This window comes from Diorhabda sublineata, chromosome 3, assembly GCF_026230105.1.
Source record: "Diorhabda sublineata isolate icDioSubl1.1 chromosome 3, icDioSubl1.1, whole genome shotgun sequence".
Lineage (NCBI taxonomy): Eukaryota > Metazoa > Arthropoda > Insecta > Coleoptera > Chrysomelidae > Diorhabda > Diorhabda sublineata.
In genome coordinates, this window is record NC_079476.1 from 39,207,242 (window position 1) to 39,220,890 (window position 13,649).

The following is a 13,649-nucleotide window of genomic DNA, read 5'->3' on the forward strand; positions in this document are numbered from 1 at the left end:
AACATTAGGATTGCAAAAAAGGAGCAAATCGAAACAGTGACATCAGTAGTTCAAAAGTACCTTTCTAAAAAGTAAAAACAAAATTTTTACCTACTCCAGAAACCACAAGATTCAAAATTATAACAAATAGATTATACCAGTAGTTCAAATGTACCATCCCTTAAGACGTCAGTTATTCAAAACAAAAACAAAATTTGTGTCTTATATACCGCAAGAATAATCAGCAAACGAAAAAAGAAATACAAGTAGTTTAAATGTACCATATTTTAAGTCATCGATTACCCAAAATCAAACAAATTTTGTGCCTCAATAACTGCAGGATTTTAAACAAGAAAAAAGAGCAGATAGAAATCGTAATGTCAGTAGTTCATATTTACCATCTATCAAGAAGTCAATTATTAAAAATAAAATGAAAATTGTGACACATAAACTGTATAAAACAAATAAAAAATTGTAACAGTATCAGTTGTTCTAAAGTACCATCCCTTAAGATATCAGTTAATAAAAAAAATACAAAATGCACGATTTCGGACAAGCATAAGGAGCAAATGGAAATGGTGATACCAGTAGTTCAAATGTACCATCCCTCACGACGTCGGTTATTAAAAGGAAAACAAAATTTGTATCCTATGAACTGCAAAAATTATCAGCCAATGAAAACAGAAATACAAGTAGATCAAATGTACCATCTTTTAAGACATCGATTATCCAAAAATAAATTTTGTATCTCATAAACTGCATGATTTCAAACAAACACAAGGAGCAAATGGAGCTAATTATAACAGTAGTTCAGATGTACCATATCTCAAGACGACGATTATTCAATAAAAAACAAAATTTGTATCCAATGAACCGCAAAAATAAGCATCAAATGATAAAATAAATACAAGTAGCTCAAATGTACCATCCCTCACGACGTCGGTTATTAAAAAGAAAACAAAATTTGTATCCCATGAACTGCAAGAATTATCAGCCAATGAAAACAGAAATACAAGTAGATCAAATGTACTATCTTTTAAGACATCGATTATCCAAAAATAAATTTTGTATCTCATAAACTGCATGATTTCAAACAAACACAAGGAGCAAATGGAGCTAATTATAACAGTAGTTCAGATGTACCATATCTCAAGACGACGATTATTCAATAAAAAACAAAATTTGTATCCAATGAACCGCAAAAATAAGCATCAAATGATAAAAGAAATACAAGTAGCTCAAATGTACCATCCCTCACGACGTCGGTTATTAAAAAGAAAACAAAATTTGTATCCAATGAACCGCAAAAATAAGTATCAAATAATAAAAGAAATACAAGTAGATCAAATGTACCATCTTTTAAAACATCGATTATCCAAAAATAAATTTTGTATCTCAAACTGCATTATTTCAAACAAACACAAGGAGCAAATGGAGCTAATTATAACAGTAGTTCAGATGTACCATATCTCAAGACGACGATTATTCAATAAAAAACAAAATTTGTATCCAATGAACCGCAAAAATAAGCATCAAATGATAAAAGAAATACAAGTAGCTCAAATGTACCATCCCTCACGACGTCGGTTATTAAAAAGAAAACAAAATTTGTATCCCATGAACTGCAAGAATTATCAGCCAATGAAAACAGAAATACAAGTAGATCAAATGTACTATCTTTTAAGACATCGATTATCCAAAAATAAATTTTGTATCTCATAAACTGCATGATTTCAAACAAACACAAGGAGCAAATGGAGCTAATTATAACAGTAGTTCAGATGTACTATATCTCAAGACGACGATTATTCAATAAAAAACAAAATTTGTATCCAATGAACCGCAAAAATAAGCATCAAATGATAAAAGAAATACAAGTAGCTCAAATGTACCATCCCTCACGACGTCGGTTATTAAAAAGAAAACAAAATTTGTATCCCATGAACTGCAAGAATTATCAGCCAATGAAAACAGAAATACAAGTAGATCAAATGTACTATCTTTTAAGACATCGATTATCCAAAAATAAATTTTGTATCTCATAAACTGCATGATTTCAAACAAACACAAGGAGCAAATGGAGCTAATTATAACAGTAGTTCAGATGTACCATATCTCAAGACGACGATTATTCAATAAAAAACAAAATTTGTATCCAATGAACCGCAAAAATAAGCATCAAATGATAAAAGAAATACAAGTAGCTCAAATGTACCATCCCTCACGACGTCGGTTATTAAAAAGAAAACAAAATTTGTATCCCATGAACTGCAAGAATTATCAGCCAATGAAAACAGAAATACAAGTAGATCAAATGTACTATCTTTTAAGACATCGATTATCCAAAAATAAATTTTGTATCTCATAAACTGCATGATTTCAAACAAACACAAGGAGCAAATGGAGCTAATTATAACAGTAGTTCAGATGTACCATATCTCAAGACGACGATTATTCAATAAAAAACAAAATTTGTATCCAATGAACCGCAAAAATAAGCATCAAATGATAAAAGAAATACAAGTAGCTCAAATGTACCATCCCTCACGACATCGGTTATTAAAAAGAAAACAAAATTTGTATCCAATGAACCGCAAAAATAAGTATCAAATAATAAAAGAAATACAAGTAGATCAAATGTACCATCTTTTAAAACATCGATTATCCAAAAATAAATTTTGTATCTCAAACTGCATTATTTCAAACAAACACAAGGAGCAAATGGAGCTAATTATAACAGTAGTTCAGATGTACCATCTCTCAAGACGACGATTATTCAATAAAAAACAAAATTTGTATCCAATGAACCGCAAAAATAAGCATCAAATGATAAAAGAAATACAAGTAGCTCAAATGTACCATCCCTCACGACGTCGGTTATTAAAAAGAAAACAAAATTTGTATCCCATGAACTGCAAGAATTATCAGCCAATGAAAACAGAAATACAAGTAGATCAAATGTACTATCTTTTAAGACATCGATTATCCAAAAATAAATTTTGTATCTCATAAACTGCATGATTTCAAACAAACACAAGGAGCAAATGGAAATAATGATAACAGTAGTTCAAATGTACCATATCTCAAGATGTCGATTATTCAAAAGAAAATGTTGTATCCAATGAACCGCAAAAATAATCATCAAATTATAAAAGAAATACAAGTAGATCAGATGTACCATCTTTTAAGACATCGATTATCCAAAAATAAATTTTGTATCTCATAAACTGCATGATTTCAAACAAACACAAGGAGCAAATGGAAATAATGATAACAGTAGTTCAAATGTACCATATCTCAAGACGTCGATTATTCAAAAGAAAATGTTGTATCCAATGAACCGCAAAAATAATCATCAAATTATAAAAGAAATACAAGTAGATCAGATGTACCATCTTTTAAGACATCGATTATCCAAAAATAAATTTTGTATCTCATAAACTGCATGATTTCAAACAAACACAAGGAGCAAATGGAAATAATGATAACAGTAGTTCAAATGTACCATATCTCAAGACGTCGATTATTCAAAAGAAAAAGAAATTCATGACCCATAAGCAGTATAAAACAAAGAACAAATTGAATCAGTACCAGTAGTTCTTTAGTACCATCCCTTAAGATATCAGTTAATAAAAACTGTTAAAATGTTGACACCAATAGTTCAAAGTTCTTCTTCCATCTTTATAATTCCTCAAACATGTTCTAACCTTAAAAGAAAGGAGGTTTTTTGAGTCGATTCATGACTCTAGATGACACCTGGATCCATCACTATACTACTGGAACGAACAGTTAAATCAGGGGATTGCAAAATGTGAACCTGCTCCGAAAAAGGCAAAGACGATTTCATCAGCCGGGAAAGTTTCCTAACCTCAAAGTTTCACTCGTGATATGAATTTAAAGAAAGTATATGGTGTGCATTTAGGCTTCTTACCTTAGCGTATAAATCATTGATGTCATCTTCTGTGGATAGAGGTCTCGGTTTAGACCTTACCCAAGCTGGTAAACTTCTAGTTTTCAAAGTAGGTTCTCCGGTGAGTTTATCATCTTTGGTACTAACTTCATCTAAAACTACAGAAATCATTAAATCGTGATTTAATGTCTATATAAAGACATTTTCAAAAAATGGAGTTAGTTTTTTAACTACGTCGTACTAAAATCAAGTGAAATGGTTAAATAACGAGACTGGTGATGTAAAATATTTTATATCATGCCCCTACTCGCTCCTACGAATTTTCCATCGTTCGAAACAGTTCAGGAATATCCTTCAGGACACGCACAGCTTCAACATACTCAAATCTTGTTCCTTTTAATGCGGATTTGACAATAGGAATGAGGTAGAAATCGCACGGTGCAAGATCCGGCGAATAAGATGGGTGATCTAACACTGGGATGTTGTTATAGATTCAGCAATCGCTAGAATACTTATCCGTCAGTCAGATTGAACAATATTACGAACTTTTCCGACATTTCATTCAGTTTTTGACGTGGAAAGGCGACCCGAACTTGAATCATCTTCAATATCTTCTCGGTCATCTTGAAAACACGTGAACGCGCCAAATTCTCATTGCTGTTCAGTCGTTTCGATAAATTATAACTTTCTGTTGAAGTTTTTCTAAATTTCATATGTAATTTCACAACAATCCGTTGCCATATTTTTCCGGCAAAACAAAAAATAGCCCCACGGCTACACTGGTTTGTCTACAGACATTGTTGACATCGCGTTCGAAAAAGTAGGCGTCGAACTAAACAGCTGGTAACTTTAGCGCATGCGTACTTTTTCTATCAGTGTTAGTTACTCAATAGCCATGCCTCGTATATACGATTTAATTTTTATTCGACTGATTATTAAGCTCATATTGATTTCTAATTAATTTCAGAATATTCAAAGTGATTACGAATTTTTTAAGTGACGTCTAAATACATCAACTTCCACCCAATTATCTTACGAGGGATTAAAACTTTTGAAACGACAAATATTCTACTTCAAACAAACTTCGCTGTGTCGATTCTCCAAGGAATGGATATTTTCCTTTACCTTATTGTAAATAATACATAGAATGGTTACAGGAAACTAATTTACCAGCCAACCATTTTCGTATTAAAACAAGAAGTTCACCAGTAAGACATATTTATTATTTACACTGTATGTATACAACACGAAAAGAATTTAGGAAGAATTTCTGGCAAATTTCAAAGCTCCACATATCCAAACATTTTTAGCTAGTATACGAGGTGTGGCTGTTAAATACCGTAGCTGTAGACAAACCAGAATAGCCGTTGCTTGCAACTGAAAGTTTTAATTTATTAAATCAAATGTATGGTAATGATTTTTGTCGCGTCCAAGTGTTTTCAAGATGGCCAGAAAGATGTTGAAGATGATTCACGTTCGGGTCGCTCTTCCGCGCCAAAAACGGATGAAAATGTCGGGTAAATGTCGAACAATGAAGTTTGGTACATATCGGAATCTTTTATACCATCAGTGTCGTTATTTACCAGCCACCCATCCCATTAAATTGTATAGAATGGAACATTCCCTATAAATTTCAAAATATTCACAGTTCCGAGTAAATTTTAAGTAATCAACCCTTAAAGAATGTCTCTCACCTCTTCAACAATGAAAACTTAGATAATTCAGGAAAACTACATCACAATCTAGAAGAAATTTTCGAGGAAAAGCAATATTGAGACGACCAAGACAGTTAAATATATTTAATCGACACAATTTTGAACACAGCCCATTTTCAAAATCACTTTCTTCGTCAATATTTTTCAAATATTCAAATAAAGGTTTTTTTCACCACTCTCCTTTGTATTTAACAAAAAAAATCTGCTCTATTGCGACTAATACAAATTTATCTTCTACAGAAATAACCAATTTTTTTAATTTGAATTGTTGTGATACTTAAGCCGGTGCCACACATGCGTCCAAGACATCCAATGTTGAACGCTGTTATGATTAGACGCATACCATTCGACGAATGTTTTGCATCAAACGTTGACCATGGAAAATCGTTTTACCCGCATCAAAAGAGTATTCAACATTGGAACCACATTCGAACCAACACTATAAACACTTCTTGGTGTCCTGAGTGTGAATGCTACGTGTTTTGTATAAAAAAATCTGTTGTATGCTGTTCATCACTTTTTGCAATGTTTTCATTTCGTTAGGTACATTTAGATGAGGTTCCAGCTTATTGTCCACTGTTCAGCCAACGTTGGACGCATATGGTAGTACCGGCTTAACGTTCTAACCTTCATCCAATGTTCAGTCGCACGTTAAAGGGTAGCGCAAGCCTTGGATGCATCGGGTAGTACCGGCTTAACGTTCTAACCTTCATCCAATGTTCAGTCGCACGTTAAAGGGTAGCGCAAGCCTTGGATGCATCGGGTAGTAATGGCTTAAGGTTCTGGCCTTCATCCAATGCTCAGTCGCACGTTAAAGGATGGCGCTAGCCTTGGATGCATCGGGCAGTACTGGCTTAACGTTCTGGCCTTCATCCAATGTTCAGTCGCACGTTAAAGGGTAGCGCAAGCCTTGGATGCATCGGGTAGTACTGGATTAAGGTTCTGGCCTTCATCCAATGCTCAGTCGCACGTTAAAGGATGGCGCTAGCCTTGGATGCATCGGGCAGTACTGGCTTAACGTTCTGGCCTTCATCCAATGTTCAGTCGCACGTTAAAGGGTAGCGCAAGCCTTGGATGCATCGGGTAGTACTGGATTAAGGTTCTGGCCTTCATCCAATGCTCAGTCGCACGTTAAAGGATGGCGCTAGCCTTGGATGCATCGGGCAGTACTGGCTTAACGTTCTGGCCTTCATCCAATGTTCAGTCGCACGTTAAAGGGTAGCGCAAGCCTTGGATGCATCGGGTAGTAATGGCTTAAGGTTCTAGCCTTCATCCAATGTTCAGTCGCACGTTAAAGGATGGCGCTAGCCTTGGATGCATCGGGCAGTACTGGCTTAACGTTCTGGCCTTCATCCAATGTTCAGTCGCACGTTAAAGGGTAGCGCAAGCCTTGGATGCATCGGGTAGTAATGGCTTAAGGTTCTAGCCTTCATCCAATGTTCAGTCGCACGTTAAAGGGTAGCGCAAGCCTTGGATGCATCGGGCAGTACTGGCTTAACGTTCTGGCCTTCATCCAATGTTCATCCGCACGTTAAAGGGTAGCGCAAGCCTTGGATGCATCGGGTAGTAATGGCTTAAGGTTCTAGCCTTCATCCAATGTTCCGTCGCACGTTAAAGGGTGGCGCAAGCCTTGGATGCATCGGGCAGTACTGGCTTAACGTTCTGGCCTTCATCCAATGTTCATCCGCACGTTAAAGGGTAGCGCAAGCCTTGGATGCATCGGGTAGTACTGGCTTAACGTTCTGGCCTTCATCCAATGTTCAGTCGCACGTTAAAGGGTAGCGCAAGCCTTGGATGCATCGGGTAGTACTGGCTTAAGGCATCAAACCTTTGTTTTATGCTCTTTACTATCAATTCAGTGTTCCCAAGTCTCAAAAAATTCATTTCCCTAAAGCCTCATTCAACAACTTCATAATACTAGCGATTACGATTAAAACAATTTAATTGTTTATAAAATAAATAATTAAATGTTTTTAAATAAATAAAACATTAAAAATATCATTGAACGAATAATAAATGTCGAACAATCGATAAATAATTTCATTGAGCAACGTCATTTTCTTCATATCTGATTTTTTTGAAATCATAGTTATTAACGTTAAATAATTTCCCAGTACCTAAACTATTGCATCTTTATTTTGCTTAATTTGTAATAAAAAAAATATTCGAAGTTATAAAAATGCCTAAAAACATTTTTTCCCCTAAAATTGGGGGAAAACCACTAAGTTGGGAACCCTGTCTAAATTTAATGTAGCCTTCAATAATTTTAAGGTTAGATAGTAGTTTTTAGTAATGTTAGTTGTTTAATTTTGCGTCCCCGTCTAATATTAGATCTAAGAGTCTCCTCCACAATTTTCTTCGTGGTATTATTATCTTAAAACAAGAGATTGTAGCGTGAAAGTGACGCTAATGTAATTTAATATTTGGAGTTATGAGCACTCGAGTATTAAACTCATGAAACGTGTTTAAGTTTTCTCTCTTCGACGGGGTTCATGTTGCAATGAAAAACATTCGTTCCAGATGAAAATCATTTCGTCGTTTTTACAACGTTTTTGATAAAATATTACATCTAATTAGAAAAAATAATAATAAGTACGTTTAAAAATGTTTTTATACGAGGGTTTTTCAAATTGTAGTATATAACTTTGAAGAATATAAAAGACTCACTACTGCTAGAAGCATATTGAGGGCTGCTCGGTGAAAATTCTGATATTTCTGGTAATGGAGCTTTTGGTACAATTTCACCATTCACCGTTGATGGTATCGGTTGACTTAGTGGTCGTTGTTTTCTACTCGTGGAACTACTTGAAGCCGCCTGAAAAAAATACGTGCACCGAGTTTAGAATGCTTTCAAAAAATTCCATCCTTTGTCGTGAAACGTCCTCTTCGTAAATATTTCTTTAGGATCAGGTACAACCAGAAACCACATATAACCAAATCAGGCGAATAGGGTGAAAGTTTAATGATTTTTTAACAGGACGCACAGTCAATAGGATCGGTCGATCAGAAGAAAACGATCAGCATTCAACGGGTGTCATTTACTCAACAAAAAAATTGTAGAACCTGGAACTGAAATAGGGAGGTTCCCCAAAAATCGTTTCAATCAATTCTTATCCTCTGTGAGCCCTTATAACGCTGAAATATGCATTAGAACCCGAGCCGAGCTTTTTCATCCGCACCACAAAATACAATTTTATGACGCCCAAATTACACCAAGCGTGTAGCCAAAAAGACATACCAAGAAATACAAAAAGTATCCAGAGCATCCGTCAAACTTTAGATTCTATTAACATATTAAAACAAGCCCGGCTTCACGGTCTATATATATATTAGTGGACGAGTTCGTGACAACGGTCTAATGTATTGGAGATGATACAACCAAAATACAACTAGAATGGATCGGAAAGTTGAAAAACAATCTGAAACATCTCTTCTTTATGGTGAATTAGTTGCGCGGCCTCTCAAAATATACAAACGGGCCCTTTTATTCCAGATACATAATTATTTGGTCATTTTAATACTTACGTTCGTTGAATTACCGGGATTACTAGAGCTCCTGGGTACTGGACAAACTCCAGGACACTGCGTGCATTGAGGTCCGCCTATTACTCTCGGTATGTACCAAGGACTGGGCTGGGTAGGTGCAACAAGTTTATTGCTATAACCCCAAGAGCATCCTTTTTGTTCAGCGAAAACAGCAGATTGGTTTGGGTAGGCCGGGGAAACTACTGATGGTACTTGAGTACCTGTAGGAGTTCCGTCTGTTTTCCTAATACCTATTGAAAGTAATTTTATCTCTAAGTACTAAGTACCATAACTCAATAAGTCGGGTGACTCACACACAGATGGCGCTGCCATTGTCAAATCCGTATAACTTTCAAAATACTATATCTAAAATTTCGTGACATTTCGATTAGTCAGAAAGAAGTGACAGTCATTTAACTGAAGGTACTTTTGTTATTTTGCTTCTTGATGAAAAAAAAAATATTGTACAAGCTCAGGAAAGGCTTCAAAAGTGTCCGCTTTATCGAAAAGAGCTATTGGTTTGCAGAATTTAAACGTGGTGAACGTTCTGGTCGTCCAATTGAGGTGATTACTCCAGAAAACATCAGAAAAGTCCACAAATCTAATCGTTAATCAAATTGCGTGAGATAACTGAGGCCGAAAAGATATCAAAAGGCGATGTGTTTATAATTAGTCACGAACATGATCAAAAACAACAACGTGATGATGATTCAGAGTAGTGTTTGGACATTTTTACACGTAATGAAACAGATATGTGACAATAGATGAAAACATAGATCCATCACTTCACTTCGGAATTAAAACGATCATCATCTGAGTGGACTGCAGTCGGTGAATCACGTCCGAAGCGTCCAAAGGCACAACAGTCAGCTGGGAAGGTTATGACTTCAATATTTTGGGATCATTCATTAATGTAGAGATTTTCGAAGGTTCAATAAGCTTCATTAGTTGTTATTCGACAATATCTGACAAAAGTAGACGCCAATTCATCTGAATAAGCTTCAATAGATGTTATTGGACAATATCTGATAAAAGTAGACGCCAATTCATCTGAATAAGCTTCAATAGATGTTATTGGACAATATCTGATAAAAGTAGACGCCAATTCATCTGAATAAGCTTCAATAGATGTTATTGGACAATATCTGACAAAAGTAGACGCCAATTCATCTGAATAAGCTTCAATAGATGTTATTGGACAATATCTGACAAAAGTAGACGCCAATTCATCTGAATAAGCTTCAATAGATGTTATTGGACAATATCTGACAAAAGTAGACGCCAATTCATCTGAATAAGCTTCAATAGATGTTATTAGACAATATCTGATAAAAGTAGACGCCAATTCATCTGAATAAGCTTCAATAGATGTTATTGGACAATATCTGATAAAAGTAGACGCCAATTCACCTGAATAAGTTTCAATAGATGTTATTGGACAATATCTGATAAAAGTAGACGCCAATTCATCTGAATAAGCTTCAATAGATGTTATTGGACAATATCTGATAAAAGTAGACGCCAATTCACCTGAATAAGTTTCAATAGATGTTATTGGACAATATCTGATAAAAGTAGACGCCAATTCATCTGAATAAGCTTCAATAGATGTTATTGGACAATATCTGATAAAAGTAGACGCCAATTCATCTGAATAAGCTTCAATAGATGTTATTGGACAATATCTGATAAAAGTAGACGCCAATTCACCTGAATAAGTTTCAATAGATGTTATTGGACAATATCTGATAAAAGTAGACGCCAATTCACCTGAATAAGTTTCAATAGATGTTATTGGACAATATCTGATAAAAGTAGACGCCAATTCACCTGAATAAGTTTCAATAGATGTTATTGGACAATATCTGATAAAAGTAGACGCCAATTCATCTGAATAAGCTTTAATAGATGTTATTCGACAATATCTGACAAAAGTAGACGCCAATTCACCTGAATAAGCTTCAATAGATGTTATTGGACAATATCTGATAAAAGTAGACGCCAATTCATCTGAATAAGCTTCAATAGATGTTTTTGGACAATATCTGATAAAAGTAGACGCCAATTCACCTGAATAAGTTTCAATAGATGTTATTGGGCAATATCTGATAAAAGTAGACGCCAATTCACCTGAATAAGTTTCAATAGATGTTATTGGACAATATCTGATAAAAGTAGACGCCAATTCATCTGAATAAGCTTCAATAGATGTTTTTGGACAATATCTGATAAAAGTAGACGCCAATTCACCTGAATAAGTTTCAATAGATGTTATTGGGCAATATCTGATAAAAGTAGACGCCAATTCACCTGAATAAGTTTCAATAGATGTTTTTGGACAATATCTGATAAAAGTAGACGCCAATTCATCTGAATAAGTTTCAATAGATGTTATTGGACAATATCTGATAAAAGTAGACGCCAATTCACCTGAATAAGTTTCAATAGATGTTATTGGACAATATCTGATAAAAGTAGACGCCAATTCATCTGAATAAGCTTTAATAGATGTTATTCGACAATATCTGACAAAAGTAGACGCCAATTCACCTGAATAAGCTTCAATAGATGTTATTGGACAATATCTGATAAAAGTAGACGCCAATTCATCTGAATAAGCTTCAATAGATGTTATTGGACAATATTTGATAAAAGTAGACGCCAATTCATCTGAATAAGCTTCAATAGATGTTATTGGACAATATCTGACAAAAGTAGACGCCAATTCACGATGAACCACGTCCGAGAGACAATACTACGTAGAGTTTTTGGATCATTTGAATGCTAAAATCAATAAAAAATCACTGTTTCACCGAGATAATACACCGAGATTCACAAGTCGGAGGCAACGATGGTTAAATTAAATGAATTACATTTTGAATTGTTTCCTCATCCACCATACAGTCCAGATCTAGTCCCCAGTGTTTACTGATATCAAAAAACTGTTCCTTGATGAGAAATTTAGCTCAAATTAAGAAGTAATTACTGAAACTGAAGCCTACTTTGAAGAAGAAGACAAATAGTTCTACAAACACGGCATTGAGAAGTTACAGAAGCGTTGGATTGATTGTTCTGCACCTGAAGGAGATTACATTGACGAACAAAATCGATTCTTAGCAAAAAAAAAATGTTTTTCTTAGTTAGTCACCCGACTTATTGAGTGGTGTGTTATTATTAATCACCCTATCGAAATTTCTCGTTAACGAATGTAACATTTGCTAAAATTAGTGCGAGAGAAAACTGTCATTTCCGTTCGCAACACTTCATAACACATATTTATAGGATTGTATTGGTTCAATTTCCCGAGAAGATTGACTGCGCTCGGACGGAAATTAACCTAGTAAATGATAAACGTGATGCAACAACTTACCGAAAAATTGATTTAAACGAATGATTAGAATGATTCGGAAAGGCTGTCAAATACCCAAACTATCTAAAAGATGTCTGCTATTCAATTTTAAAACGGAAAGTGTAATTGGTCACGTGACAGTAGCGAAGGGCTACGGAAACCGGTGTCAAAGAGGCAGCGGTTAGTTATAGTCACGCAGAATGTAAATATGGAAGTATACTCAATGATTCCTGAGAAACTATAACCAGGAAAGATCTGTGGCATGTATCAACATATGGATGAACAATCTACGAATACTGGCAGATGTTTTGCCGGGGCCTTTCCGCCTTAATGGATACTTGAAGACGCCGAGTGTAGCAGAGAGTGCTACTTGCAGATTCTGTTATATGTAGAGGACAAAATCTCGATCCAGATTCCCTCAAAGTGAGAAAGACTAAATAAAGATGGTAAAAATGCGGAATTAGACAGCTGCCGCCTCGATGGACTTGAAGACGCTGGTGTTAGCAGGAAATATGCAAACCTCTATCTACATTGTCTGGAATTGTGAGAAACCACGGGAAGTCCAGAGCATTACACCTGGAAGAGTATAGAATAGAAGACGAAGATCCCACATTCTGAAGCTTTTAAAGGCAGTGGGATTGATGAATCAGCTGTAAATACGGAATAATCCCGTTTTGGTATTGAAAAGCGACCTCATGTTGTGGAAGGAAGATATAAAAATCATGTTTTTATCCACATTTAGACCCATTCGACTATTTAGTAGCCCTCGACGGAAAAAACTAGCAGCTCGATGTGAATTTTAACATTATTTGGACTCAGATGATTATTACTTACAATAATGCTTATCCCTACGTGGCATGACGCAACAACGATAAAGAAAGAAAGCGCAGATTAAACAAACTATTAGCGCAGCACCACAAAATACGGCGGCCAACAAAGGTAAACGCTCGGAAGAGATCTTCCAGCCCCTCGTTGAGGCGGTTGTAGGCTCCGGCCACATACTCGCAGTCAACGTCACCCACTGCTGTTGCAGCACCAACCCACCATTTCGGTCGACTTCGTATATCTGTCCTTCATCTCCTGAAACGAAAATTGTTATAATGAATATAATTAATTCATTGACGGAATAACTTTGTGGGATTGTAGTAGCATTGAGATCGATTTGTGGGAG

At 35.4% G+C, this 13,649-nt stretch overlaps 1 protein-coding gene across 1 annotated transcript in view; it reads right to left on the reverse strand.

Annotated features, from left to right (window-relative positions):
- LOC130441003 (uncharacterized) overlaps positions 1-13,649 on the reverse strand; it is a 44,118-nt gene that overhangs the window by 3,184 nt on the left and 27,285 nt on the right. Inside the window, exons 2-5 of the mRNA XM_056774437.1 lie at positions 13,313-13,558; positions 9,130-9,380; positions 8,272-8,419; positions 3,911-4,047 (exon numbers count right to left, since the gene is read on the reverse strand). Of these exons, the coding sequence (XP_056630415.1) occupies positions 3,911-4,047; positions 8,272-8,419; positions 9,130-9,380; positions 13,313-13,558 (782 nt within the window). The remainder of the gene's footprint in view (positions 1-3,910; positions 4,048-8,271; positions 8,420-9,129; positions 9,381-13,312; positions 13,559-13,649) is intronic.